Source organism: Neoarius graeffei, chromosome 23 (assembly GCF_027579695.1).
Source record: "Neoarius graeffei isolate fNeoGra1 chromosome 23, fNeoGra1.pri, whole genome shotgun sequence".
In the NCBI taxonomy this organism is placed as follows: Eukaryota; Metazoa; Chordata; class Actinopteri; order Siluriformes; family Ariidae; genus Neoarius; species Neoarius graeffei.
This window is the reverse complement of record NC_083591.1, coordinates 52,444,910-52,470,775: the sequence shown is the minus strand read 5'-3', so window position 1 is coordinate 52,470,775 and position 25,866 is coordinate 52,444,910. Positions and strand designations below refer to the sequence as shown.

At 41.3% G+C, this 25,866-nt stretch overlaps 1 protein-coding gene across 1 annotated transcript in view; it reads right to left on the bottom strand.

The window, feature by feature from the left end:
- cntnap2b (contactin associated protein 2b) overlaps positions 1 to 25,866 on the bottom strand; it is a 163,998-nt gene that overhangs the window by 74,246 nt on the left and 63,886 nt on the right. The window contains exons 2-4 of the mRNA XM_060906391.1: positions 13,860 to 13,970; positions 11,029 to 11,222; positions 9,827 to 9,974 (exon numbers count right to left, since the gene is read on the bottom strand). Of these exons, the coding sequence (XP_060762374.1) occupies positions 9,827 to 9,974; positions 11,029 to 11,222; positions 13,860 to 13,970 (453 nt within the window). The remainder of the gene's footprint in view (positions 1 to 9,826; positions 9,975 to 11,028; positions 11,223 to 13,859; positions 13,971 to 25,866) is intronic.

Sequence of the window (25,866 nt, the reverse complement as noted above, 5' to 3'; positions counted from 1 at the left end):
CCTAAGAGCCTTGTTGTACATTTGACGGTTATGTTGTTTATCATCCCAGTGAGTCACGTGGCACTGTATCAAGTATGAAAAGTTCAGTACTTTTTCCAGTAACGCATTACTGAAAACGATACTTTAACTTTCAGTAGATGTCTACTATATAACACAATACTACGATGTACCTAAACGAATAGAAAAGTCAGTTTACAACAATGAGGATTGTACATCTAAGCACATGAATGGCTTTATGGAAGTTACTATAGTCATTTGTGGCATAGAGAGCAAAACTGGCAGTACGCACTTTAGGGTGCATCAGTTGCCCCCTAAAAATGAAAAGTTCCTCCGATCATGATGCATTTTTGTTTTTATGTTCCTTTTGGTAAGAAAACACACTGGGTGAAATATTTTGACAAAATTCAAAAGTTTAATGGTGGCACCAGGAGCTCAAAGTTATGGAAAAAGCTGCTATTTTATGACTTTTATGACAAAATTTCGATCACTTTTCATGAAACATTATGGCACCTTATAGAGTATACCAAATATCTTAGATACACATTTTTAGTACATATTCTAAATATATTATCAAGCACAGTTTGAGTTTTAGCTGTTCATTGAATCATTGTTCAACTACTTTTAAACAATACAAATGTATTATGAATCACATTAATGCTTCTCAATCCCTTGCAAAGGTTCTCTGGGTCACAAGAAATCAATAAACGGAATCCGACATTGTGATTCAAACCTTACGCGAAAACAAAATAAGCGTTTTTTGGCAAAAAATGAACCTCATGGTGCCACCATTAGACTTTTGAATATGGTAAAAAAATTTTACAGGATGTCTTTATTGGTGAAAAGGAACACCCAAACAAAAGTGCATCAGATTTTATGAAAGTGAGGGCAACTGATGCACCCTAACGCATTTGTCAATCACGGCGACACAAGCCAATCGTGGGCACCTGTAAGCTCATGTACGGTATGTGGAAGAGGGTAGATAGCGCGTTCCTCTAAATGTGTTCTGCTGCCCTGTGATGTAGCAGTTTGAAAAGGTTCACACTATTTGGCTTCACGTGTCTCATGCCCCTTTTCCACCAAAGCAGTTCCAGGGCTGGTTCGGGGCCAGTGCTTAGTTTGGAACCGGGTTTTCTGTTTCCACTGACAAAGAACTGGCTCTGGGGCCAGAAAAACCGGTTCCAGGCTAGCACCAACTCTCTGCTGGGCCAGAGGAAAGAACCGCTTACGTCAGCAGGGGGCGGAATTGTTAAGACCAACAACAATAACAAGACCGCGAAAGATCGCCATTTTTAAGCGACGAGAAGCAGCAGCTGTACAAACGCGAAGTCATCCATTATTATTATTGTTGTTGTTGTTGCTGCTGCTGCTTCTTCCGTGTTGTTTTTGCTTCAATATTCGCGCCAAGGTTTATGCAAACGTAGCGACGTAACTGATGTATACAGCGACGTAACTGACGTATACAGCGAAGTAATGACGTGGCTTCCCTTAGCACCGCAAGCTATGGAAAAGCAAACTGGTTCTCAGCTGGCTCGCAAGTTGAACGAGTTGTGAACCAGCACCAGCACTGGCCCCGAACCAGCCCTGGAACTGATTTGGTGGAAAAGGGGTATCAGAGGAAGCATATGTGTGAGTTCTCATTGAGTTAGGTTGGTAGCTGGGGTGGGAATTTCTAAATGAGCAAATTGTCGGGGAAGAAAAATATTTTTAATGAAACTCATTATAAAGATATATAGAGATAGATAGATACTTTATTAATCCCAGAGGAAAATTCAAGGTATCCAGTAACATTTCCGCGTTGCACAAGATCAATATAAAAACTAAATAGCATTATACTTATAAAAAACTAAAATACAAAAAACAAAATACCAGAAGAAATAAAACATTACCAATAATAGACTGGTACCAAAATTCAAAAAAGTGCTTATTTAAGGAGTTAAAGGCATTTTTGAGACAAAGTCGGCAAACAGTCTTATTTTGCCAATTTGGGTGTGCCGAATTCAAATCTGCAATATGCCGAGCTCTATCTGACCTCTGTTGACCTCTAGAGGTCATTGAACTTTGGGCCTGTAAACGTCTCAGCTGAACCCAGTTTCTCAGCTTTCTAATGAATGAAATGTACTAAAATGATTAATGAAGTTAGCAAAAGGCCTTGTTTGTTAAATGTTTGGGTGCTGAATTCATTTTTCATTTGTAAAACGACATATGACCTCTGATAACCTCAAGGTCATTAAACTTGGCCTATAGGCCTATGCATTTAACGGCATTTTTAAACTGACTTTACTCCCCCAAAAAGAATATGAACAGACAAAAAACAAATAGAAAGGAACAAATACAACATAATTAAATGCCAGTCCATGTACATGTGACTTACTTTTCACAATGAGAATGCCTAGGCGATCACCTTACATAACATTGCATTACATTTAGCGGTTATTGTTTATACAAAGCTACTGAAAAAAGGACAGATTCAGCAACATACAAAATGTGGGGCCATACAGGGTATACAGGTTAATCAGGGTTAGTATATATGAGAGTTTTTTTCTTTGTTGTTTGTTTTTTGTAAAGGGTTTACCCCGTTTAAAACAAAACAAAGAAAAAAAACTCTCATATATACTAACCCTGATTAACCTGTATACCCTGTATGCCCCCACGTTTTGTATGCTGCTGAATCTGTCCTTTTTTCAGTAGCTTTGTATAAACAATAACCGCTAAATGTAATGCAATGTTATGTAAGGTGATCGCCTAGGCATTCTCATTGTGAAAAGTAAGTCACATGTACATGGACTGGCATTTAATTATGTTGTATTTGTTCCTTTCTATTTGTTTTTTGTCTGTTCATATTCTTTTTGGGGGAGTAAAGTCAGTTTAAAAATGCCGTTAAATGCATAGGCCTATAGGCCAAGTTTAATGACCTTGAGGTTATCAGAGGTCATATGTCGTTTTACAAATGAAAAATGAATTCAGCACCCGAACATTTAACAAACGAGGCCATTTGCTAACTTCATTAATCATTTTAGTACATTTCATTCCTTAGAAAGCTGAGAAACTGGGTTCAGCTGAGACGTTTACAGGCCCAAAGTTCAATGACCTCTAGAGGTCAACAGAGGTCAGATAGAGCTTGGCATATTGCAGATTTGAATTCGGCACACCCAAATTGACAAAATAAGACTGTTTGCCGACTTTGTCTCAAAAATGCCTTTGGGTGTCATAATTCTGGATTTTGGTACCAGTCTATGGCCAAGTTTACATTAGACCGTATCTGTCTCGTTTTCTTCGCGGATGCACTGTCCGTTTACATTAAACCGCCTGGAAACGCCGGGAAACGGGAATCCGCCAGCGTCCACGTATTCAATCCAGATCGTGTCTGGTCCGGTGCTGTGTAAACATTGAGATACGCGGATACGCTGTGCTGAGCTCTAGCTGGCGTCGTCATTGGACAACGTCACTGTGACATCCACCTTCCTGATTCGCTGGCGTTGGTCATGTGACGCGACTGCTGAAAACCGGCGCGGACTTCCGCCTTGTATCACCTTTCATTAAAGAGTATAAAAGTATGAAAATACTGCAAATACTGATGCAAATACTGCCCATTGTGTACTTATGATTGTCTTTAGGCTTGCCATCCTTCCACTTGCAAGTGGTAAGTGACGCGCATACCCGATATGCACTGAGAGCACACACACAGCGGCTCAGTCCCGAATTACTGCTCGTGCACTTCACTCGCGCACTCTGTGAGCTGCGCAGGGCCGGAGTGCGCACCCTCCAGAGGGCACTCGCTGTTCAGGGCGGAGTGATTTGGAGCGCAGGATGCCTGCGGAGACGAGCGTATCCATGTATTGGCGTTGCTGTGTGCAGGCGAATCGTGTATTGGTGTTGCTGTGTGCATGTTAATCGTTTTAAAAACGTTAATCTGATGATCCGCTGATACGGTCTAATGTAAACCCCACCTATAAGAGCAAGTAATAAAATATACAGCTCTCAGTGTGGGAGGTAGTGAGGTAGTGCAGTTGGCAGTAACTAGTCACAGTGCAAATAAGTGTGTAATGAGCAGTGCAAATACTTTGCGGACAGTTACATACATGTGCAGTGTGTTTAGTGGTATATGGTAGATAAAAAGTATAGTATATTACATGATAGGCATAGTTAAAGTATATATCAGTACATATAGTATATGTAATAGTGTGATGGCCTGAGGGACAAAAGACTTCCTGAATCTGTCCGTGGTGCAGGGCAGGGACAACAGTCTGCCAGTGAACGAGCTCCTCTGCCTGATGATGGTGCCGTGCAGAGGGTGGTGAATGTTGTCCATGATTAAGAGCAGTTTGCTCAGGGCCCTTCGCTCTGCCACTGATGTAAGGGACTCCAGCTCAGTTCCCAGCACAGAGCCAGCTTTCCTCACCAGCCTGTCGAGCCATCCAGCGTCTCTCTTCTTAATGCTGCCTCCCCAACACAGATCAGCACAGAAGAGGACACTGGCTACCACAGACTGGGAGAGCATCAGCAGCAGTTTTCGGCAGATCCTGAAGGACCCGAGCCTCCTCAGGAAGTAGAGTCTGCTCTGACCCTTCCTGTAGAGGGTGTCAGTGTTCACTGTCCAGTCCAGCTTGTCGTCCAGATGTACACCCAGGTATTTGTAGGTCCTGACCATCTCCACATCGACCCCCTCAATAGAGATCAGCTGCAGAGTTGGCCTGGACCTTCTAAAGTCCACAAGCATTTCCTTTGTTTTGCCAGTGTTCAGCTGCAGGTGGTTGGATTTACACCACAACACAAAGTCCTGTATCAGGCTCCTGTACTCCCCCTCCTGTCCATCATGAACACGTCCCACAATCGCAGTATCGTCTGAGAACTTCTGCATGTGGCAAGACTCCGAGTTGTACAACCCCGATTCCAAAAAAGTTGGGACAAAGTACAAATTGTAAATAAAAACAGAATGCAATAATTTACAAATCTCAAAAACTGATATTGTATTCACAATAGAACATAGACAACATATCAAATGTCGAAAGTGAGACATTTTGAAATTTCATGCCAAATATTGGCTCATTTGAAATTTCATGACAGCAACACATCTCAAAAAAGTTGGGACGGGGCAATAAAGGCTGGAAAAGTTAAAGGTACAAAAAAGGAACAGCTGGAGGACCAAATTGCAACTCATTAGGTCAATTGGCAATAGGTCATTAACATGACTGGGTATAAAAAGAGCATCTTGGCGTGGCAGCGGCTCTCAGAAGTAAAGATGGGAAGAGGATCACCAATCCCCCTAATTCTGCGCCGACAAATAGTGGAGCAATATCAGAAAGGAGTTCGACAGTGTAAAATTCCAAAGAGTTTGAACATCTACAGTGCATAATATCATCAAAAGATTCAGAGAATCTGGAAGAATCTCTGTGCGTAAAGGTCAAGGCTGGAAAACCATACTGGGTGCCCGTGATCTTCGGGCCCTTAGACGGCACTGCATCACATACAGGCATGCTTCTGTATTGGAAATCACAAAATGGGCTCAGGAATATTTCCAGAGAACGTTATCTGTGAACACAATTCACCGTGCCATCCGCTGTTGCCAGCTAAAACTCTATAGTTCAAAGAAGAAGCCGTATCTAAACATGATCCAGAAGCGCAGACGTCTTCTCTGGGCCAAGGCTCATTTAAAATGGACTGTGGCAAAGTGGAAAACTGTTCTGTGGTCAGACAATTCAAAATTTGAAGGTCTTTATGGAAATCAGGGACGCCGTGTCATTCGGACTAAAGAGGAGAAGGACGACCCAAGTTGTTATCAGCGCTCAGTTCAGAAGCCTGCATCTCTGATGGTATGGGGTTGCATTAGTGCGTGTGGCATGGGCAGCTTACACATCTGGAATGACACCATCAATGCTGAAAGGTATATCCAGGTTCTAGAGCAACATATGCTCCCATCCAGACGACGTCTCTTTCAGGGAAGACCTTGCATTTTCCAACATGACAATGCCAAACCACATACTGCATCAATTACAGCATCATGGCTGCGTAGAAGAAGGGTCCGGGTACTGAACTGGCCAGCCTGCAGTCCAGATCTTTCACCCATAGAAAACATTTGGCGCATCATAAAACGGAAGATACGACAAAAAAAAAAAACCTAAGACAGTTGAGCAACTAGAATCCTACATTAGACAAGAATGGGTTAACATTCCTATCCCTAAACTTGAGCAACTTGTCTCCTCAGTCCCCAGACGTTTACAGACTGTTGTAAAGAGAAAAGGGGATGTCTCACAGTGGTAAACATGGCCTTGTCCCAACTTTTTTGAGATGTATTGTTGTCATAAAATTTAAAATCACCTAATTTTTCTCTTTAAATGATACATTTTCTCAGTTTAAACGTTTGATATGTCATCTATGTTCTATTCCGAATAAAATATGGAATTTTGAAACTTCCACATCACTGCATTCCGTTTTTATTTACAATTTGTACTTTGTCCAAACTTTTTTGGAATCGGGTTGTATTTGAAGTCTGATGTGTAGAGAGTGAACAGAACTGGAGAGAGCACAGTCCCCTGTGGTGTTCCCATGCTGCTTATCACCGTGTCAGAAATGCCGTCCCTGATCCTGATGTATTGTGGTCTCCCGGTTAGGTAGTCTGTGATCCAGGAGACCAGATGTGTGCCCACCTCCATCTCCTGCAGCTTATCTCTCAGTAGAAGGGGCTGGATGGTGTTAAAGTGCATATCACGGGTAAATTCAGGAGCAAGATCAATGCAATTCTCCTATTTTATATTAAACTTTGGTCAAATATCTGTCACATTTTGCATTTTGTGCAATTTTTTACCTTGCGCAATACCAGAAAAATTCAGTTGAAATAAAGTCATTTGAGGCGAATTGGTCCGCCTCTGAAAAAACTTGCCATTTGGATTTCCCGGGAAACATTGATTTTCATGATGTCGCGTGTGGGACGCCTCCTTCTGAATCCTACGTCAGCGCTGGTTTGTTTATGAGAAAACGACCTGGTGGTTTTCTGCAAATTTCTTCAACGTTATCACGTAATTATTAAAATGGTTAACAGATGTATCGTAGGAGGGTGTAGCAACACCAATCTTGATGGGATTAGTACTCATCGTTTCCCAAAAGACCGGACAATGAGAGAGAAATGGGAGCGCTTGGTCTACACAGGCTGTGCACTGAAACCGTGCAAAGCTCGCGCAGCCTGCTGGCGCTTCCGCAGGTGATGTCACGAATCTGGTTCCAGACTCCCTTGGGATTTTTCCAGACATGTTTTGTTATTTTATTTTTTTCTGCTGTAGACAGATGGCCTTGTGCAAAATTACCCTTCTGGATGAGTGTGTAAAGGGACATACTTTCATATAAAAAACCCCGAAATTGGTCCAGAATATGCACTTTAATGGCACTGGAGAAGTCAAAAAACATGATCCTCACTGCGCCGCTCCCCTTGTCCAGATGAGAGTGAGTCCTGTGCAGAAGACAGAGGATGGTGTCATCCACTCCCACCTTCTCCCGGTACGCGAACTGCAGTGGGTCCTCAGCATGGTGGGCCTGGGGTCTGAGGAAGTTCAGCAGCAGTCGCTCCATGGTCTTCATCACGTGTGATGTCAAGGCAACTGGCCTGTAGTCATTCAGTTCCTTTGGATGTGTTTTCTTAGGAACTGGAATGAGGCACGACGTCTTCCACATGACAGGAACTCTCCCGAGGCGAAGGCTCAGGTTAAAGATGTGTTGGAGGGGCTCCCCCAGTTGGGCAGCACAGGCCTTCAGCATCCTGGGACATACCTTGTCCGGGCCTGCTGCCTTCCTGGGGTGGAGTCTCCTCAGCTCTCTCCTGACTTGGTCTGCGGTGAAGATGGGGGGACTGGAGGAGTGGATGTGGATTCCATCTGCAGGAGGTGTTGATGGCTCTGATGCTGATGATGTTGGTGGTGGGGGTGAGGGCTGATCTGCTGGTGATGGTGACGGTGACGAGGTGACAACTGCTGCAGGAGGAGGGGGCAGCAGGAGCAGGACAATCAAGCCTGTTGAAGAAGTGATTAAACTGGTTTGCCCTGTCCATGCCCCCATCTGCTGAGCTGCCGCTGTTCTTCTTGTAGCCTGTGATGGTTTTCATCCCATCCCAGACCTCCTTCATGTTGTTTTCTTGCAGCTTCTGTTCCACCTTTTTCCTGTATGACTCCTTGGCCTCTTTTAGCTGGACTTTGAGTTCCCCCTGTACACGCTTCAGCTCTGACCTGTCTCCGTCTTTGAACGCCCTCTTCTTTTGGTTGAGGAGGCCCTTAACTTCACTGGTAATCCAGGGCTTGTTGTTTGGAAAGCAGCATACAGTTTTTGTGGGAACAACAACGTCCCTGCAAAAGTTCAAGTAGTCCGTTATGCAGTGTGTCACCTCCTCAATGTCCTCCCCATGCGGGTCGAACAGTACATTCCAGTCGGTCGTCTCGAAGCAGTCCTTAAGAGTTTCCTCTGCCTCGGGAGACCAGGCTCTGAATGAACGCATAGTGGTGGGCTGCCTCAGAACCATTGGTTTGTACTGAGGCTGGAGGAGAACCAGATCAGGTCAGATCTCCCCAGCCGCGGCAGTGGGGTTGCCCTGTATGCGTCCCTTACATTGGCATACAATAGGTCTATGGTCCTGTTTTTCCTAGTGGGACAGTCCATAAACTGATGAAAGGCAGGGAAAGTGGAGTCCAGAGTGGCATGGTTAATATCCCCAGAGATCGCAAAGAAAGCCTCGGGGTGTTGTGTCTGCAGCGCTGCTATGGTGGAGTGAATGACGTCACACGCCGCCTGCGCATCTGCACGCGGAGGAATGTAAACACAGGTGAAAATGGCGTGTGTAAACTCCCGAGGCGTGTAATACGGTCAAAACGAGATGCATCACCTAAACCCCTTACATTTATGGTGTCTCATATAAGGAGGCTAATTTATTAGCTCTGGCTGTTTATTAGCTCATCTGGCCATAAGGCTGATGAGCTGTTGCCATGGCGCAGCGTCTGTCGTCCGTCCGTCCGTCCGTCCGTCGTCCACAATTCAGTTAAATTGTATCTCCTCCATCAGTTCTCCACGGATTTCTGTTCTGATTGTTTTGTTTGAAAGAACGCATTACTCTGCACAAAACTTGGTTGTTGTTTTGTCAAATTGTTTGCTAGTGAGTCAGTATTTAGGCCAAATTAATGAATTTTCCAGGCCTCTCACTAGAATTTTATCTCCTCTCTGATTTCTCATCTGATTTCAGTTCTGACTGAGGTTTTGGGTCGATCTTCCCTTGAGGAACAAAACTTGGTCATATTTTCCTGTTGTAAACAATTTGTTTACAACTTTGTTTATTTACAGTTAAATCATATCTCCTCCCTCAGTTCTCAATGGATTCCAGTTCTGATTGTTTCATTTGAAAGAACTAGATCTTCTGTACAAAACTTGGTCATTGTATTGTTAAATTTTTCCTAACGATCTGCTAATTAGGTCACCTTAATGAGTTTTTGGACTTCTCATTAGAATTTTATCTCCTCTCGCGGTTCTCACCCGATTTCCGATCAATGTTTTGGGTCGATTTTCCCTCGGGGAACAAAACTTGTTTGTTCGGTTGTTGATTTTCTTGTTGTAAACAGTTTGTTTACAACTTTGTTTACTTTCAGTTAAATCACATCTCCTCCCTCAGTTCTCAATGGATTTCAGTTCCGATTGTTTTATTTGAAAGAACTAGACCTTCTGCACAAAACTTGGTCGTTGTATTGTCAATTTTTTGTGAACAACTTAGTAATTGAAAATGAAAATGGACCTGGATGACTTTGTATATAAAATGCCAAAAAGCATGTGTTTCCAGCTTGTGATTGCAGCCGACACTCACAGTATGCGCAGCCATAGACCTCCACCCTCAACCCGACTCGCCCTTCTGCACTCCATTCCAAGGGAAGAAAGCGCAGATAACGGGCCATGATGGTGTACTGCAGCTCGTGACGCACCACTCGCTCTGAGTTCCAGTTACCTGAAAATGTCTGTGAGATAAGTGAAGAGAACCATCAGACCCAAACACAACCTCCTGTTATTGCTACACTGTCTAAACACATCAATCAGATGATGCCTCGGTGCACTCGGCCCGCGGGACGACGATCCTCCATTCTAATTTACTTCAGTTCATTAGCTGCGAGCAATTTTTTTTTTTTTTTTTTACAATTTTTATTTATTATCTCATAATATACAGAGTGAATGATGAGTGCAATAATGCTGAACTCCACTCCTGGACCCTGAGGAGAATCAATTATTTACTGTAATTAGCAATAAAGGGGGGGTAGGAAAGTAAAGAAAATATAAAAATGAAGAATGGCAGGAGTGTGTATATTAGAATAAGGGATTTTTCCTGTCGTAATAATGGTGAAATTATACAATAGGATTTTGTATTTGAAATGATTGAATCCCAGCAATGTACCACGATAGGGTTCTTTTATAATTGTAGTTCAATACGTAATGACAAAACAAACAAACTAACAACACCAACAAAAAAAGGACACCTAAGGGGTACAATGGTTTGTCACTGGGGCAGTATGCGCTAAGGTACTCATTTGTACCGTTTATATACTGATTGGGAACATGTATGTACCTTTTTGGCCCTAAAAAGGTACACATAGTTACCTTGAGGTCCAATAATGACCCCCTAGGAGGTACATTAGTGTTGACTGTACCTTGGGGGACAGAAATGGACTCCTACTGTAACTGTATCCCTATTTCTAACAGTGTAGGACTGGTGTCCAGTCTCAGGAGGTTTTCTGCAATGCATAAATGAATCCACCAACTGAAATAAAGACTTGGTTTCGAAGAATTTAATCATTTTTAGTCCCAATCTTGACCTCTAACCCTTTAAGACTCATTCTTGATACAATCTTGCCTAATCCTGGTCCTGTTTTCATCTAAAACCTAACAATGGTGATCTATACTACAGCCATACCCTTAAATATACCACTAAAGAAAAGTCTCTTATTAGTACTTTTCAGATCACAAGTAGCATATAATCCTTTCGCAATACATCTCTGGATACTGCGTAAACATATTAACCCATATGTTGCCATCCTGCCTATAAGGCTTCCAGTTAGTTGCTGTGTCACTGTAGAGCAGCCGGTACTGTTTCGTCCAGTCGGTACTGCTATATCGACCCTGCGTTGCGATGGCTGTGATCCGTTTCCTGCCCCGGAGGTCCACCTGCAGCCATCGATACCTGTCAGAGTCCAGCGGAGACCAGCCTCCGTTCCCTTACAGAGAAAAAGAAGAAATCAAGATACTACCCTGAACACGAGAACATGAACAAGAGCAAAGTGTCTGAACAAGAGACATGTCTTCATTGTTGATGCAGCAAAGCAAGTAGCAAAGTAAGTTCACAGCATGGTTGAGTTCTCAATACGGATTGGTCAAAAGGGCTTGACTAATTGTCTACACTGTTAGAAACAGGGGTACAGTTACGGTAGGAGTCCATTTCTGTCCCCTAAGGTACAATCTACACTATTGTACCTCCTAAGGCTCATTATTGGACCTCAAGGTAACTATGTGTACCTTTTTAGGGCCAAAAAAGGTACTTATGTTCCCAAGCAGCACATAATTGGTACAAATAAGTACCTTACAGGGTACTGACACAGTGACAAGCCACTGTACCCTTAAAGGTACAATAATGTACTTTATTTTCTGAGAGTATACATTTAATGTCCAAGTTGCTGTTATACCCTGCCAGAAAATAAAGTACATTGTAGTACACTTGTGCCCTTTAGATACTGCTTGAGAACAGGTATGTATATTTTTGTCCCTAAAAATGTAGACATAGTTAACGTAAGGACCAATAATATGCCCAAAGGGGTACATTAATGTAAATTGTACCTTGGGGGACAGAAATGGACTCCTACTGTACCCCTATTTCTGACAGTGTAACTATAAAGGGATAAAACATATGACATGCCATTATTTAATGTATTAAAATCAATAGTGTAGGCAAAATGCTATGATATGCAATTTAAGACCAATAATATGCCCTAGGGGGTACATTAGTGTAAATTGTACCTTAGGGACAGAAATGGACTCCTACTTTACCCCTATTTCTCACAATGTAACTATAAAGGGATAAAACATATGACATGCCTTTATTTAAAAATCAATAGTGTGGGCAAAATGCTGTGATATGCAACGTAACAGGAATAACACACTCCGGTATGTGTCGTTATAGGAAAATAATCAGCTTTGGCATGGTAACAATTACTTGGGCCACATCACACCACCTCATCATGGATTGCTTTCCTATACATAGCTTGCACATGACGTCACAGAGTCGGGGATTCCCTAGTGGTGGCCATCTTGTGGGTCAAGCTTACCGTACGGGTCACTGAGCACACACTGTAACGCGCGAGTACAAAGTCTTCAAAAGAACCCAAGCAGGCTATTTAAAGCTAGCAATGGTGCACATCTGTTGTATTCACGGCTGTCGTAAGACTGTAGGTCAGATGATGACGTCAAGCGGAGCTTTTATGGAATTCCCACTGTACGGGAGCACGAAGGCGAGCAAACAAAGAAACTCAGCATACAAAGGAGAAATCTATGGCTTGCGAGAATCAGCCTTCCAAACACAGCAAAGTCTGCTCCGATCATTTTATAAGTGGTAAGTTGTTTAAATAAACAATCAATTGTGTTTAAGTTTGTTTTTGGAAACCAAAACATCGTGTAAACAATCTCTGGAGAATGCCTAACTGGAACCGCTGAGTGTACGTTTACATTGTAATGTACACTTAATATCGCTCGTTTGTCATGTTTCTATTTAACACTTGTCACTTCACTCACGCAAGGGTCATTTTTGAAAAACATTTTAGGTCTATTCTGTATGATTTGATTTGTGTTTAATCAACTTATTACGGTTGCATAACATTCAACAGTCTATTTAATGCTAGAATATATAAAGTTGTATATATCAGACAGCCTTTAAAGTTTGATGAAGTCAGTTTCAGGCTTTGGAGCAGGCTTTGGCAGTTTCAGGCTTTGGCAGCCCTGAATAGTCACTTGAAAATGCATCTTTGTCCACTTCGTAGAGGTCAATTCCCCCAATCAAGGCCAGTTTGGCTGCATACCGTTGTCGTGAGATGTCGTCTAATGTATCTATATACTTCTGTTTGCTTGATTTTGCCGACATTGATCTTTATTTTAGAAAACTGACTATATAACTTCATAAATTCGTCCGAGATAACATAGCCGGTAATGGCGATGGTCCGTTTTGTTTGACCCACAAGATGGCGGCTGGAGGGCTTTCCCCGGAATGCCGTGACGTCAGTGAAAACTATGTATAGCAGCATCACACCCTTATCCAGAACATAGCTAGTATAGTTTCTTAATTGCTGTGAGCTCATACGTAAGTGACACTGGTTGAATTGTTTTTTAATGGAAGTTTTGGCAAAATAGTTGGAAAATTGAATGAAATTAATGCTGTGTAAACAAATTTGACCTATTAACATCTAAATATGTGAAAAACTGCAAAAGATTGTACTTCATCGGAGAAGTTTATCAAATTGTGTTTAACTGATACGATGAAAACAATTGGTTTTAGATTGTTTCATAATAGCACCATTCAAAATGGACTGAAATCTATAAATAATATCCAGTTTGGTGTTCTGAATAAGTGTGAATAAGTGTGAATAAGTGCTATCAGATCTCTGCGTCATGTCTCATCTAGCATCAAACTGTGAGTAATATCCTTCTCTAAATGTCATCCACTGAAGGTGCTTGGACAACAGTTGTGAATTCAAGACACTACTCTGGATGTATTGCTGATCTGAGATCAGCTCTTCTATTCAGGATCTGAACCTGTTCTCCATTCTGTATGAATGACACAGGTGGATGGTGTGTGTGTGTGTCCGTACCGACTCTGCGATTGAGTTTAGCGTAGCCAGCGCCAAAATCAGGAGCCAACATAGAGGAGCTGCTGAAGGCGCTGTACGGGAGAGGACTCGCCAGAACCTCATCACACCTCTCTGGAGAGAGAGAGAGAGAGAGAGAGAGAGAGAGAGAGATTATAAATAACAAACAATACTCATTACTTTATCATCACTACAGCTGAACCATAATGGCTGAAATGATAATCACAATTATTTTGCAACCATGAAATACAAACCAGCACCATTTTAGCCCTGTATAATTATAACACACCATCTTTTTAATAGCAAAAACTGGAATACACAAATACATTTGTACTTTTGCCCATTCTTCTTGGCAACATTACCCAAGCTCTGGTCGATTTGATAGAAACCATCTGGTGAACAGCAATTTTCAGGATTCTCAATTGGATTGAGTTCTGGACTTTGACTTTGACTATTTCAACACTCTCCAAGATCACTTTGACAGTATGCTTAGGGTTGTTGTCTTGTTAGAAGATGAACCTCCACCTTTCTCCAGACTTTCTTCGAGGACTGCCCTATATATGGCTCCATCAATCTTGCCCTCAACACTGACCAGTTTCTCAATCCCTGCTGATAAAGCATTGTCACAACATGATGCTACCACCACCATGCTTTACATTACATTACAGGCATTTAGCAGACGCTCTTATCGAGAGCGATGTACAACATACCCAGAGCAGCCTGAGAGGCAGTTTGGGGGTTAGGTGCCTTGCTCAAGGGCACTTCAGCCATTCCTGCTGGTCCACAGAATTGAACCAGTGACCTTTTGGTCCCAAATCTGCTTCTTTAACCTTTAAGTCACGGCTTCCCCTGGCTTCCCTGTGGCTTTACCATGATGATAGTGTTCTCTGGGTTGGTTCTATTTGATATATTTTGAATACATCTTAGCTTTACTTTGATGGTAGCATTTCAGACATAAGGCACACCACAGTTAGCTTACTGAATGCAGATTTCTTTGTGGACTGTGCTATTTAGGACTGTATACATTAATATACTGTATGTGCAAGTTAAAGTAGGCATGTAACAATTTTAGATCTAGTTTTTGTGCATTTTTGCAGCATTAGAGCTGTGTTACTTCCATCTACAGTGAAGTCACGTGCATTCCTGGTTATAATAATCGCGATTCATTTTTTTATTTCATTGATTCATATCATCAACTTGTATCACAATTTATTGTCACACAATATATCGTTACATGCCTCAGTTAAAGTATATAAGAACATAATACTACAACCCCGATTCCAAAAAAGTTGGGACAAAGTACAAATTGTAAATAAAAACGGAATGCAATAATTTACAAATCTCAAAAACTGATATTGTATTCACAATAGAACATTGACAACATATCAGATGTCCACAGTGAGACACTCTGAAATTTCATGCCAAATATTGGCTCATTTGAAATTTCATGACAGCAACACATCTCAAAAAAGTTGGGACAGGGGCAATAAAGGCTGGAAAAGTTAAAGGTACAAAAAAGGAACAGCTGGAGGACCAAATTGCAACTCATTAGGCCAATTGGCAATAGGTCATTAACATGACTGGGTATAAAAAGAGCATCTTGGAGTGGCAGCGGCTCTCAGAAGTAAAGATGGGAAGAGGATCACCAATCCCCCTAATTCTGCGCCAACAAATAGTGGAGCAATATCAGAAAGGAGTTCGACAGTGTAAAATTGCAAAGAGTTTGAACATATCATCATCTACAGTGCATAATATCATCAAAAGATTCAGAGAATCTGGAAGAATCTCTGTGCCTAAGGGTCAAGGCCGGAAAACCATACTGGGTGCCCGTGATCTTCAGGCCCTTAGACGGCACTGCATCACATACAGGCATGCTTCTGTATTGGAAATCACAAAATGGGCTCAGGATTTCACTGTGCCATCTGCCTTTGCCAGCTAAAACTCTATAGTTCAAAGAAGAAGCCGTATCTAAACATGATCCAGAAGCGCAGACGTCTTCTCTGGGCCAAGGCTCATTTAAAATGGACTGTGGCAAAGTGGAAAACTGTTCTGTGGTCAGACGAATCAAAATTTGAAGTTCTTTATGGAAATCAGGGACACCGTGTCATTCGGACTAAAGAGGAGAAGGACGACCCAAGTTGTTATCAGCGCTCAGTTCAGAAGCCTGCATCTCTGATGGTATGGGGTTGCATTAGTGCGTGTGGAATGGGCAGCTTACACATCTGGAAAGACACCATCAATGCTGAAATGTATATCCAGGTTCTAGAGCAACATATGCTCCCATCCAGACGACGTCTCTTTCAGGGAAGACCTTGCATTTTCCAACATGACAATGCCAAACCACATACTGCATCAATTACAGCATCATGGCTGCGTAGAAGAAGGGTCCGGGTACTGAACTGGCCAGCCTGCAGTCCAGATCTTTCACCCATAGAAAACATTTGGTGCATCATAAAACGGAAGATACGACAAAAAAGACCTAAGACAGTTGAGCAACTAGAATCCTACATTAGACAAGAATGGGTTAACATTCCTATCCCTCAACTTGAGCAACTTGTCTCCTCAGTCCCCAGACATTTACAGACTGTTGTAAAGAGAAAAGGGGATGTCTCACAGTGGTAAACATGGCCTTGTCCCAACTTTTTTGAGATGTGTTGTTGTCATGAAATTTAAAATCACCTAATTTTTCTCTTTAAATGATACATTTTCTCAGTTTAAACATTTGATATGTCATCTATGTTCTATTCTGAATAAAATATGGAATTTTGAAACTTCCACATCATTGCATTCCATTTTTATTTACAATTTGTACTTTGTCCCAACTTTTTTGGAATTGGGGTTGCATTTCTTATGATTGCGATACATCTCTATCTTAGGTTTACATCAAGAGCACATATTTGTTTTCCTTTTTTTGTTTAAATTACTAAAATAATACAGTGACATTGGTATAAAATATTGTTTGCCTTTAGGTATTTACCAGAATCTGATCTCATTTTCTCATGTACTACTGTGGAGCATGAGTGGCCGATGCAAATCCCCTGCCTCATATTTTATTGCGCTACCATTTCAAGCGGAGAAATTCATTAGAATGAATCGCACACCTTGAGAAACATAGATGAGGATCTGAATTACACAAAGTGCTCAACTGAGCAGTGATACTCTGTGCATCATGATTTCAGAAAGTCAACGGAGCAGATAAAGGGATAATTCCCTGGCCATAACCTGATCAGAGGAAGCTTAAGTCCAAATCATGGTTCTCAATCACAAGTACATCATCAACACATGTACAGTTTAATGTTATGCCTTGCTGCACAGAATAAGATTCAAGGCCAAATCTGATTGGTTCTTAATCTATTCAGTATGTACTGTATATTTTGTATATACGTTACTTCAAAAGGTATATGTTTGTTTGTGTTTACTGGCATTAGATTAGGTCATTTAACATTGTTGTATCGCAAGTGTTAAAGTCAGCAAATTAAATTGGGGAAGCCATGGTCTAAAGGTTACAGAAGCAGCTTTGGGACCAAAAGGTTGCTGGTTTGCTTCCCTGGACCAGCAGGAATGGTTGACGTGCCCTTGAGCAAGGCACCTAACCCCCAACTAATTCCCAGGCCGTTCTGGGTATGTTGTACATCGCTCTGGATAAGAGTGTCTGCTAAATGCCTGTAATGTAATGTAATGTAAAGCATGGTGGTTGTAGCATCACGTTGTGGTAATGCTCCCCAGGCTGCCCACTGCTTTGGTTATGTCAGGGTCTTGTACATCGCTCTGGATAAGAACGTCTACTAAATCCCTGTAATGTAAATAACAATAAGCTTTCATTGGAATGGTGCACTAATTTATGGCAGCAAATTACAGTACAACCCTGATTCCAAAAAAGTTGGGACAAAGTACAAATTGTAAATAAAAACGGAATGCAATAATTTACAAATCTCAAAAACTGACATTGTATTCACAATAGAACATAGACAACATATCACATGTCGAAAGTGAGACATTTTGAAATTTCATGCCAAATATTGGCTCATTTGAAATTTCATGACAGCAACATCTCAAAAAAGTTGGGACAGGGGCAATAAGAGGCTGGAAAAGTTAAAGGTACAAAAAAGGAACAGCTGGAGGACCAAATTGCAACTCATTAGGTCAATTGGCAATCGGTCATTAACATGACTGGGTATAAAAAGAGCATCTTGGAGTGGCAGCGGCTCTCAGAAGTAAAGATGGGAAGAGGATCACCAATCCCCCTAATTCTGCGCCGACAAATAGTGGAGCAATATCAGAAAGGAGTTCGACAGTGTAAAATTGCAAAGAGTTTGAACATATCATCATCTACAGTGCATAATATCATCAAAAGATTCAGAGAATCTGGAAGAATCTCTGTGCCTAAGGGTCAAGGCCGGAAAACCATACTGGGTGCCCGTGATCTTCAGGCCCTTAGACGGCACTGCATCACATACAGGCATGCTTCTGTATTGGAAATCACAAAATGGGCTCAGGAATATTTCCAGAGAACATTATCTGTGAACACAATTCACCGTGCCATCCGCCGTTGCCAGCTAAAACTCTATAGTTCAAAGAAGAAGCCGTATCTAAACATGATCCAGAAGTGCAGACGTCTTCTCTGGGCCAAGGCTCATTTAAAATGGACTGTGGCAAAGTGGAAAACTGTTCTGTGGTCAGACGAATCAAAATTTGAAGTTCTTTATGGAAATCAGGGACGCCGTGTCATTTGGACTAAAGAGGAGAAGGACGACCCAAGTTGTTATCAGCGCTCAGTTCAGAAGCCTGCATCTCTGATGGTATGGGGTTGCATTAGTGCGTGTGGCATGGGCAGCTTACACATCTGGAAAGACACCATCAATGCTGAAAGGTATATCCAGGTTCTAGAGCAACATATGCTCCCATCCAGATGACGTCTCTTTCAGGGAAGACCTTGCATTTTCCAACATGACAATGCCAAACCACATACTGCATCAATTACAGCATCATGGCTGCGTAGAAGAAGGGTCCAGGTACTGAACTGACCAGCCTGCAGTCCAGATCTTTCACCCATAGACAACATTTGGCGCATCATAAAACGGAAGATACGACAAAAAAGACCTAAGACAGTTGAGCAACTAGAATCCTACATTAGACAAGAATGGGTTAACATTCCTATCCCTAAACTTGAGCAACTTGTCTCCTCAGTCCCCAGACGTTTACAGACTGTTGTAAAGAGAAAAGGGGATGTCTCACAGTGGGAAACATGGCCTTGTCCCAACTTTTTTGAGATGTGTTGTTGTCATGAAATTTAAAATCACCTAATTTTTCTCTTTAAATGATACATTTTCTCAGTTTAAACATTTGATATGTCATCTATGTTCTATTCTGAATAAAATATGGAATTTTGAAACTTCCACATCATTGCATTCCGTTTTTATTTACAATTTGTACTTTGTCCCAACTTTTTTTGGAATCGGGGTTGTATTACTAACTGAATTAATACACATCAAACCTCTTATTGTGAACCAAAGCCTTTTGTAAAGAAGTAATAACCATACATTTCATTTACACCTTGAAAATAACAAATGATAAGGATGCTATTTTATAATTGAGTGAATTACATGTTGTGAAGAATTAATACTGAAATTACACACAGGCATTCAGGTTTCAAACACGACTCCAGCTTTCCTCCGACACTAATTGTGCAAAGGAGGCAGAGTTTTCCCAAAACACAAACCCTGACACGAGAGACGAGCCGATTGTTGTTTTGATCGGTGTCAACACAACAAAAAAAAGGTGGTCCATTTTTATCTCCATCAACCCTGAGTAGTTTCCCAAGTCACTGCTGATGAAAAGCATCCCATGCTAACACCACCATGCTTCACTGTGGGCAAGAAGTTCGAGTACTGTTGGGTTTTACTTGACATATACTTTCTAGTTCCACTTAAAGGACATTGCATATCTGACCTGAGACACATTCATGATTATGGAGTAGGCTATAGTGTAATTTGTCATTTTCACCAGGGATTAAAGACGGGATAAAAACGTTGGCACAAGTTATTAACTACGAGAAAAAACACAATTGCAAACTGAGATCAGAAAAACAGCACGTCATGCACACGTTGTGCCAATTTAATCACCTGTCTCATGATCCCATTCAACTAAGCGTACATTTATAAAAATAAATCCGATAATATAAACAATATGAATTCTGTTCGCTTGTATATGATTGCGTTTACGATTCGGTGCATCTTATCGTAATGACAGTGCTTTAGGAAACCAGATTTCCTCAGAATGCAGCTCGATGGCATTCTTACCGTATTTAGATCATTCAAGCCGAGTTGCATGAATAAAGATCGACATTATGAAGCCGTTCTCATCAGATTTTTACAGCGCACGTCTTAAAGATTGACAGCTCTCTGGAACGCAGCTCGAACACTTCCTTCGCAAAAATAGCTGAACAGGTGGCTGAGGATTTTGTCTAGACGAATTGTAATGTGCTACATGAGGCGATGATGATGATGATGATGATGATCCCTGCCTTTCCAGGTCCTCATGAATAATGTTTAGATAATTAAATACAACACTGAATAAAAGCGTGAAGCTTCACAATCATTGTAACACTCCATTAGTGTTTAATCATGCCACACTGATAGAAGTTCACAAACGGCCAAAAGTGTGATGAGTTTGTTTAATTAATGGAGTAGGATGAGGATGAGAAAACAAACTGTCCTTTGGTCTTAATGGCATCCTATAAACAAATTAAAAGTGCATAATTTTCAACGTGAGAGGAATTTTTACGAGGTTTGTAATTGCACTGTTCTATAGTAGCAGTCAAAGAGCACGACTTAAAGTTAAAATATACAAAATACACTTTTATTGACTCACATACCGTATATAACCTTTTCAATAGGTAACAAACTTCAGGAGTAGTGTATTTTGAATAAAATGTACTAGTACAGTATAGCCATCCTTTCACAACTTCCTTTCAAATAGTACATCTAAAATGGATGGGGTGAAGGAGGACATGAGGATGGTTGGTGCTACAGAAAAAGATACGGAGAACAGGAAGAGACGGAGGGACATTATCCGCTGTGGTGAGCCCTAACGGGGACAGCACCAGTGTATGGTTTGGAATGGGGTGTGTTTTATTTTTTAATCATTTTTCTTCATATTTCCTGAGTTGATACACTACCGTTCAAAAGTTTGGGGTCACTTTGAAATGTCCTTATTTTTGAAAGAAAAGCACTGTTCTTTTCAATGAAGATCACTTTAAACTAATCAGAAATCCACTCTATACATTGCTAATGTGGTAAATGACTATTCTAGCTGCAAATGTGTGGTTTTTGGTGCAACATCTCCATAGGTGTATAGAGGCCCATTTCCAGCAACTATCACTCCAGTGTTCTAATGGTACAATGTGTTTTCTCATTGCCTCACACTGTAAAAAAAGAATAGTTGAGAATACTTGAAATTTCAAGGCAACAGTCTGCATTAAGAATTTTATGTTTTGCCAATGATGTGCCCATGATAATCCAAACTATGATAAAACTGCTATCTTTATTAAGAATTCTTAATTAAGTCAATTTTCAATTCCTCATTCTGCCAACATAGATTTCTCTTTTTGCTGAACAGTGGCATTCACAGTAGTGCAAAAAGGCAATTGAGGTTATCAGACTTTTTTGGGGGGCTTTTTTCACCTTTATTTGGATAGGACAGTGTAGAGACAGGAAATGAGTAGGACGGGGAGGGATCAGGAAATGACCTCGGGTCGGAATCATCAGATTAACGTTCTTAAAACGATTCGCGTTTACACTAAAACAGTTAGCCGTGCACACAGCAACGCCAATACGCGGATACGCTCGGCTCCGCAGGCATCCTGCGCTCCAAATCACTCCGCCCTGAACAGCGAGTGCCCTCTGGAGGGTGCGCACTCCGGCCCTGCGCAGCTCACACAGCGCGCGAGTGAAGTGCACAAGCCACGATTCGGGACTGAGCCGCTGTGTGTGTGATCTCAGCGCATATCACTTACTACTTGCAAGTGGAAGGATGGCAAGCCTAAAGACAATCATAACTACACAATGGGCAGTATTTGCATCAGTATTTGCAGTATTTTCATACTTTAATACTCTTTAATGAAAGGCGATACAAGGCGGAAGTCCGCGCCGTTTTTCAGCAGTCGCGTCACATGACCAACGCCAGCGAATCAGGAAGGTGGATGTCACAGTGACGTTGCCCAATGAGACGCCAGCTAGAGCTCAGCACAGCGTATCCGCGTATTTTGAATGTTTACACAGCACCGGAGCTGACACGATCTGGATTGAATACGTGGACGCTGGCGGATTCCCGTTTCCAGGCGTTTCCAGGCGGTTTAATGTAAACGGACAGTGCATCCGCGAAGAAAACGAGACAGATATGGTCTAATGTAAACGTAGCCTTAGAGAAGCTATAAAACTGACCTTCCTTTGAGCAGATTGAGTTTCTGGAGCATCACATTTGTGGGGTCGATTAAATGCTCAAAATGGCCAGAAAAATGTCTCGACTATATTTTCTATTCATTTTACAACTTATGGTGGTAAATAAAAGTGTGACTTTTCATGGAAAACACAAAATTGTCTGGGTGACCCCAAACTTTTGAACGGTAGTGTACTTTTTCTAATTTCACTTAAGTGACGAATTCAGAGTGAAGACTGTGGGAATTTTAGCACTTCGAGCTATTTGCGCTCTGATAATTTATATCAAATGGAATAAAACATTGTTTGTTTGTTTGTTTTTATGCCTCCGCCACCGTAAGGTGCAGGAGGCATTATGTTTTCGGGTTGTCCGTCTGTCCGTGCGTGCATCCCGAAACTTTGTGAACGCAATATCTCAAAGGCTAATGAAAGGAATTTCACCAAACTTTCACCACTTGTGCGCTTTGGGGCAAACATGAACTGATTAGGTTTTGAGATCAAAAGGTCTAGGGTCAAGGTCACTGTGAGGTCAAATGTCTGTCCGTGTGCGTCCGTCCCGAAACCTTGTGAACGCGATATCTCAAAGGCTAATGAAAGGAATTTCACCAAACTTTCACCATTTGTGCATTTGGGGACAAAGATAAACTGATTAGATTTTGAGATCAAAAGGTCTAAGGTCAAGGTCACTGTGAGGTCAAATGTCTGTCCGAAAACCTTGTGAACACAATATCTCCAAGGCAAATGAAAGGAATTTCACCAAACTTTCACCATTTGTGCATTTGGGGACAAAGATAAACTGATTAGATTTTGAGATCAAAAGGTCTAAGGTCAAGGTCACTGTGAGGTCAAATGTCTGTCCGAAAACCTTGTGAACACAATATCTCCAAGGCTGATACAAGTAATTTCACCAGGTCAAGATTACTGTGAGGTCAAATGTCCATCCCCAAATCACAACTTAATAAGGTGTGTAGTCTACTGGGCGGCTGCATCCCCATTGACGCCGTTGGCGTCGAGTTCTATCTACTTTAATGTAAGGTTTCCGTCCTTGGTTTCTCCGCCTCTGTTTTATCACTGCTTTGTTTCTCGAATGTGTGCACCTGGACTCTGTGCACAGGTCAGCCTGGACTCAGTTTGATTATTTATTCCATTCCTGTTCCGTTGTGGTGGTGCTGTATGTATCATTGCTGCCTCAGGGTCCCTGCATTGACCCCAAGCTGAGGCTACTTTCTGTGTGGTGTTTCCGTCTGATATTCTCTGCATATCAACATGAGATTCCTCCAACCTCGCCAAAATAAATGCCAGTAGGTTGACTGGTTAAGGTAAATTACACCTAGATCTGAATTGCACCGATTTGGATTCGCCACAACCCTGACCAGGGTAAAGAAGTGACTGAGAGTGAGTGAGAGAGTGTTCCTTTGTCTCTTGGCGAAGTCTTGCCATGTACTGATGTGCACTACTGAGCCTTGTTTTCTATCCCCGTTTGTTCCCTGTTTTTTTCTTCTTCTCCTGATTATGGATTTGTTTTGTATTTCCTGTGTGTGTACTGAACCATGACAAAGAGTTTTGGATTCCCTGCAGATTTCCGACTTGTGCTATTCTATGTCTCAACCTTCATCTTGTTATTCAAATAAATATATTTAAATAAATACATTAATAATTTAAATAAAATAATAAAACAATAATAAAGTATTGTATAAGTATTTTTTTTTTATAAATAATGTATCTATCCATATTCACTGGATATGACCAATCGCACGCTCTGATTGGCTATTCTACTACTAGGCTATCAACTCATATACCGTGAGTAGAGAAAAACAAAATGGCGGTGCACGTTGCTGAACCAATCAAGGACGAAATAAAAACTCTACTCAAAAACAAAACCCCAAAACTTATCAAGTATTTAAAAGAAACAGAAAAAGCTAAAAGAATATACAGTATTTGTTTGTTTGTTTGTTTGTTTTCCCCCCAATATCACCTGTTCCACACTCCAGCCAAGTCGGTGGTGGTTATGCACCTTTAAGTTGGTTTGCCAACCACCAAAAAACCCTGAAGAAGAAGAAAAGGCACCCCTCCAAGGAAAAAAAGCAACAAAATATGGAATAAAAGTATTTGATGGTAAGAACGTATTTTTTTTCAAGAATTATTATTATTATTATTATTATTATTGTATTTTTCACAAGTTACGACTGTCATTTTGCCGGTTTGTTTACATTCTAAGCAGAAATTATTTTGTTGGACATTTTGTATAAAGTTTTTATTTATCAAATTTGCAAAAAATAAAGATAAAAATGCTCTGTTTCTCAAAATCCGGTGAATGCAGAGAGAATAAAACAGTTATTTCACTCAATCTTGTTGTACATGGCATAGACAACTCGATGCTATGTGCCTCGTATTTTGTGGAAGAACCGTAAAAAATTTTATATATATATATATATATATATATATATATATATATATATATATATATATATATACAGTGGTGCTTGAAAGTTTTTGACTATGACCTAAAACATCATCAGATTTTCACACAAGTCCTAAAAGTAGATAAAGAGAACCCAGTTAAACAAACGAGACAAAAATATTATACTTGTTCATTTATTTATTGAGGAAAATGATCCAATATTACATATCTGTGAGTGGCAAAAGTATGTGAACCTTTGCTTTCAGTATCTGGTGTGACCCCCTTGTGCAGCAATAACTGCAACTAAACTTTTCCGGTAACTGTTGATCAGTCCTGCACACCGGCTTGGAGGAATTTTAGCCCATTCCTCCGTACAGAACAGCTTCAACTCTGGGATGTTGGTGGGTTTCCTCACATGAACTGCTCGCTTCAGGTCCTTCCACAACATTTCGATTGGATTAAGGTCAGGACTTTGACTTGGCCATTCCAAAACATTAACTTCATTCTTCTTTAACCATTCTTTGGTAGAACGACTTGTGTGCTTAGGGTCGTTGTCTTGCTGCATGACCCACCTTCTCTTGAGATTCAGTTCATGGACAGATGTCCTGACATTTTCCTTTAGAATTCGCTGGTATAATTCAGAATTCATTGTTTCATCAATGATGGCAAGCCGTCCTGGCCCAGATGCAGCAAAACAGGCCCAAACCATGATACTACCACCACCAACCCTGGCATGCACACCATTGTTGTTCAGTGTTCTCCTGATGATGGACTCATGAACATTAACATTAGCCAATGTGAGAGAGACCTTCAGTTGCTTAGAAGTTACCCTGGGGTCCTTTGTGACCTTGCCGACTATTACACGCCTTGCTCTTGGAGTGATCTTTGTTGGTCGACCACTCCTGGGGAGGGTAACAATGGTCTTGAATTTCCTCCATTTGTACACAACCTGTCTGACTGTGGATTGGTGGAGTCCAAACTCTTTAGAGATGGTTTTGTAACCTTTTCCAGCCTGATGAGCATCAACAACGCTTTTTCTGAGGTCCTCAGAAATCGCCTTTGCTCGTGCCATGATACACTTCCACAAACATGTGTTGTGAAGATCAGACTTTGATAGATCCCTGTTCTTTAAATAAAACAGGGTGCCCACTCACACCTGATTGTCATCCCATTG